This window comes from Sinocyclocheilus anshuiensis, unplaced genomic scaffold (genome assembly GCF_001515605.1).
Source record: "Sinocyclocheilus anshuiensis isolate Anshui unplaced genomic scaffold, SAMN03320099.WGS_v1.1 scaffold1325, whole genome shotgun sequence".
NCBI lineage: Eukaryota > Metazoa > Chordata > Actinopteri > Cypriniformes > Cyprinidae > Sinocyclocheilus > Sinocyclocheilus anshuiensis.
Window position 1 is genome coordinate 17,710 of NW_015552751.1, and position 5,703 is coordinate 23,412.

General features: G+C 32.8%; 1 protein-coding gene across 1 annotated transcript in view; it reads right to left on the bottom strand.

Annotated features, from left to right (window-relative positions):
• Positions 1-2,928: 2,928 nt before the first annotated feature.
• The window catches only part of tle2c (TLE family member 2, transcriptional corepressor c), a 24,172-nt gene continuing 21,397 nt past the window's right edge, over positions 2,929-5,703 (bottom strand). Inside the window, exons 10-12 of the mRNA XM_016459573.1 lie at positions 5,432-5,584; positions 3,756-3,901; positions 2,929-2,938 (exon numbers count right to left, since the gene is read on the bottom strand). Coding sequence (XP_016315059.1) covers positions 2,929-2,938; positions 3,756-3,901; positions 5,432-5,584 — 309 coding nt within the window. The remainder of the gene's footprint in view (positions 2,939-3,755; positions 3,902-5,431; positions 5,585-5,703) is intronic.

A 5,703-nucleotide genomic window follows, 5' to 3' on the forward strand; every position in this document is an offset into this window, starting at 1 on the left:
TGTTTAGCATCTCAACCGATTTGAATCGTCACATATTTAAATCGATTTTCAACCAGCTCGCGGTTAATCGTTACATCCCTAATACTGAGTTGTATAAAATAGTTTTTTTTTTTTTTTTACTAAATTCTAGGTGACTTTCTTTGTATATGATCCACAGGACAGAAACAGACATGAATTTGTTTAATAAAATGATATTTTAATCAAACTTTGTGTACTTAATATGTCTTTATTATGCATTAACCATTTTCAAATGCAATAAAGCACTCAGGATTGTGCTGTATTGTGAATATAAACACACTAACAGCATCCTTTGACCATGATTTTATTCACAATACAGCACAGGTTCTCATGCTTTATTGCTTAATTTATCATTATAAAGTGAGTATTCATATTTGAACAAAAGATGCCTGTTTATTACAAGCAAAAACAGCATAATTTCTCTTCGAATACTGTGTGAAACTAATGCTATGCTCTCAAAATGACAGTTTTCTTAAAGGAACACTCCACTATTTTTGAAAATAGGCTCATTTTCCAACTCCCCTAGAGTTAAACAGTTGAGTTTTACCGTTTTCGAATCCATTCAGCCGATCTCCGGGTCTGGCGGTAGCACTTTTAGCAGTAGCTTAGCATAGATCATTGAATCGGATTAGACCGTTAGCATCTCGCTCAAAAATGACCAAAAAGTTTCGATATTTTTCCTATTTAAAACTTGACTCTTCTGTAGTTACATCGTGTACTAAAACCGACGGAAAATGAAAAGTTGGGATTTTCTAGGCCGGTACGGCAGCACCAAGTTCCTTGATTATTACGCCGGAATGAGAGTATAGTTCCTAGCCAAATCGCAACTTTTCATTTTTCGTCGATCTTAGTAAGTGTCGAGTTTTAAATAGGAAAAATATAGAAACTCTTTGGTCATTTTTGAGCGAGATGCTAATGGTCTAATCAGATTCAATGATCTATGCTAAGCTACAGCTAAAAGTGCTACCACCAGACCCGGAGATCGGCTGAATGGATTCGAAAACGGTAAAACTCAACTGTTTAACTCTAGGGGAGTTGGAAAATGAGCCTATTTTCAAAAATAGTGGAGTGTTCCTTTAAGGTCTGCTTCAGTGAGGGGAAACGATGCGATGACTTCAGGGTGTTTCGAGCTCTTTACTGACACAGTTAAAAGCTCTGGGGGAAAAAGTGAAATGGTGCTATAACAGGAACACCTCAACGTCCATTTGTCTAGAAGTTTCCATGCCTTTGTTTTGAACTCATTTTGACACAAAACTGGCAGTAAAAGCATCTCAGTCCGTTTCTGTGTGGGAGATGATACGGAGAAACCCGTATCTTGCCTCCATTCGCCTGTCACACTGAAAGACAAAACAAAGCACACAGGATTACACAGAAACACAGTATTAGCTGCAGTTATTGGCCAGCATTGCTGGAGATGACAAGGACAGAACTAAAGACATAAGAGATGATTCTGGTTGGATTTATGCTTTGATTTTCAATATTTTTCAGTTACCACGCTTTTAGGAAACATCTAAATTAATAGCCCACAAAATACATTAGGATGTTTCATCATCTTCAAATAAACAATGTATTTCATGAAGCAATGAATTTCATGAAATGATGATTAAAACTAATATCTGACTCAAAAATGTTAAGATTTTTTTTTTGTCTTTGTAATCTTTCATCAAAAATCTAGGTATGCCCACTTGGATCTAATGATTATTAAATACCACTTTAATAATTAAAAATTAATTACTGATGGATAAGAGTCCAAACTATATTTTTTCCTCATTGAATTTTACTCAGAAATGTGTCACATTACAAAAGTAAAATGTTTTAGTAATTGTTTTTTTTGTATTGAATGTTGATTGTTTTCATTTTTATATTTTTCATTTTCATTTTTGTTTTAGTAATTTTGTTGTTTTTTAAATGTCTATATATGATTTAAATTTTAATTAATATTTTAAATTTTGGCTTTTTATGTAAACAGTTACAAATGACTTATGAAATGTGACACTGTACAATTTTTGAAATTATATGGTAATTTTAGTAAAGGTTTTTGAAAATCTTTTAAAATGTTAGCACAAATGCATTCATTATTCATTTACTAAAGAAGTGTTTTAGTAAATATATTGTTTTAAACAATATAAGCTTTTAGACAAAATGATCATGTATAGTTACCATTAGTTGTTGGCCATAAAGAAAATGTTTAATATATTTATAATTTAATAAAATGTATTTGTTTATTTATTTATTTTTAGATTTTATATTATGCATTCTTAATGCATTATTTAAATGTGCATATATATATATATATACATATATATTATATAAAAGTAATATATATATTTAAATATATTTAATGTAATATATTAGTAGATAAAAAAATAATACCTTACACACACACACACAAATATATTACTCACCAGAATATTCAGCTTGCTTTCTAATTGGCTGACAGAGCTGTCAGACAGCTTGATTGGCTGATTACGCCCGGCATGTGAAAAAGTTCGGCTCGGAGGGCCACAAGAACAGATGAAGGGCTTCTGACAAGGCACCTGATGCCCATGGCCAAGCACTCTGGGGCCTGACCCGGTGCATTCTGGGACTGGCCCTGTGCATTCTGGGAAGGGCGGGCTGGGGAGGGGTAGCAGCTGTCTTTCACTAGTCTCACTCCATGGGAAGGAGTGGGTCCTGTGAGGAAAACCAGACGTCAAGCTGAATAAGCATTCGTCACTAAAAAGTCATTTGGAGGCGAGGGAGAGATGAAATCACAGCCGACTGAAAAACCATCCCCCTGTAAGCAGTAAAAGCATGAGTCAGGACGCACCTAGTGTTTGAGAGCGGGAGACGGGCCGCGGGCGGAGGACGAGAGAGGTGCTGGAGAGCCAGGAGAGAGTGAATCATGGGACGCTGAAGGAGAAGGAGATCTCACTTTCTCCTGAAAGCACAGAGAGTAAAACAACTAAACCATGTCCACAGAAACGTCTCTTTTTCTTTTTTTATAATAATTTTAATAATAAAACTATTAGATATAATATCTAGGGCCTTATGAAATACATTTTATTTTTCCCAAAATTCTGTGGTTTTTAATTAAAAAGGATGTCTAATCAACTGAAGACACACAACGTTAACAATGTAAGAATTTGAACAATAATAGGACAATATGAAATACATATTTTTTCTTTCATTTTGTTTTATTCTGTGTCCTGTTTTAATTTTCCTGGATTACGCTTTTAACGGTTTAATTAAATTTTATTAAGAAAATGTCTAATTAGTTAAATTAACAATATTTTAACAATGTAATAATTTATTACAGTTTTAACAATAACAGGGCTCTATGAAAAGTGTTTTATGTTTTTAAAAATTCCATGTTATGTTTCCACAATTTCTGTGTTTTCTTTTTTAATTTTTCTGGATTAGGTTTTTAATTTTTTTAATTAATTTTTAATAATCAAAAAGGATGTCTAATCAATGAATTCCTACAATTTTAACAATAAGATGACCCTATGAAATGCATTTCAATTTTTCAAAAATGCCATGACTTGCTTTTTCATTTTTCTGGATTAGGTTTTTAATGGTTTATTTAAATTGTATTAATCAAAACAGGATCTCTAACCTACTGAACTCACAAAATTTTAACAAAATAATAATTTCTTAACATTTTAACAATAATGCTGCCCTATGAAAGTCTGTCTTCAGAAATTCTGTGTTGTCTGTTTGATTTTTTCTGGATTCTGTGCTTTATGATTTAATACAAATTTATTTTTAAAAATGGTGGTAATTGAGTCAGGAAGTGTTTGAGAGCGGGAGACGGGCCGCGGGCGGAGGACGAGAGAGGTGCTGGAGAGCCAGGAGAGAGTGAATCATGGGACGCTGAAGGAGAAGGAGATCTCACTTTCTCCTGAAAGCACAGAGAGTAAAACAACTAAACCATGTCCACAGAAACGTCTCTTTTTCTTTTTTTATAATAATTTTAATAATAAAACTATTAGATATAATATCTAGGGCCTTATGAAATACATTTTATTTTTCCCAAAATTCTGTGGTTTTTAATTAAAAAGGATGTCTAATCAACTGAAGACACACAACGTTAACAATGTAAGAATTTGAACAATAATAGGACAATATGAAATACATATTTTTTCTTTCATTTTGTTTTATTCTGTGTCCTGTTTTAATTTTCCTGGATTACGCTTTTAACGGTTTAATTAAATTTTATTAAGAAAATGTCTAATTAGTTAAATTAACAATATTTTAACAATGTAATAATTTATTACAGTTTTAACAATAACAGGGCTCTATGAAAAGTGTTTTATGTTTTTAAAAATTCCATGTTATGTTTCCACAATTTCTGTGTTTTCTTTTTTAATTTTTCTGGATTAGGTTTTTAATTTTTTTAATTAATTTTTAATAATCAAAAAGGATGTCTAATCAATGAATTCCTACAATTTTAACAATAAGATGACCCTATGAAATGCATTTCAATTTTTCAAAAATGCCATGACTTGCTTTTTCATTTTTCTGGATTAGGTTTTTAATGGTTTATTTAAATTGTATTAATCAAAACAGGATCTCTAACCTACTGAACTCACAAAATTTTAACAAAATAATAATTTCTTAACATTTTAACAATAATGCTGCCCTATGAAAGTCTGTCTTCAGAAATTCTGTGTTGTCTGTTTGATTTTTTCTGGATTCTGTGCTTTATGATTTAATACAAATTTATTTTTAAAAATGGTGGTAATCAACTGAATGCATAAAATTTCAACAATTTAATAAATCTTTTAAAATGTCATCAAATAAATTGGACAAATTGCCTTCACTCTTTGGCCAACAAAGTGCTGCACAACAGAGGTTTATTGTTTATATTAAAACATGGATAAAATTGTGTGATATTCCTTTAAAAAATTAATAAACTGTATTATTATTGTTATTATTACTTTAAGAAAACCAAACTTTTATTTTGGGGAGTTGTAGTCTGTGTGTCTATGATGATATTTTCTCAGTGAAATGGTGAATTGCTGGCAATGAGACTCTCAGAGCAGCTCTGGAGATTAAGTTCATGTGTTCATGTCCTCAATAAACACCACCTCATATTTCAGCAGCAGTCTTTTGCGGTTCAATATCACAGACACTAATCCATATTGTGATTTGATTAAATGTACAGCCCTACTTTTGATCGGTTCATCCTAATTTTGGCAAATACCGTGACTTTCCACATTATACGGGAAAAATCCATTTGCATGACTGGATTCTGTATTATAGGGTCCTAGATATATTTGATAAACTATAATTTACCAAACCATTTAAATAGCATGAAAAGGACGTAGTTAAACACATCAATGGTCTGTTTCAGACCCTATTTTATGGGAAATGTTGAGTATTTGTATGAATTATTTCCTAATGAATCCATCTGTGACCCGCTCCGTACCTGAGTGGGGCTCCTGCAGAGTCCGGGCGAGTGTGGCTGAGATTGAGGCGAGGAAGAGCCTTCTCTGGACGGATTCTTCCTGAGCACCGGGGAGCTGTTCAGTCCGTTCCCTTCCGTCGATCTGGGAGAGACTCCTGCGGGTGACGCACTTTTCTGCAAACACAGACAGTACAAGATGTCATCAAAAACTTCAACTCATGCGACCTTTAAAGGGGTCCTATTATGCTCTTTTACAAAGTCTTGATTTTGTTTTGGGGGTGTACTAGAACAGG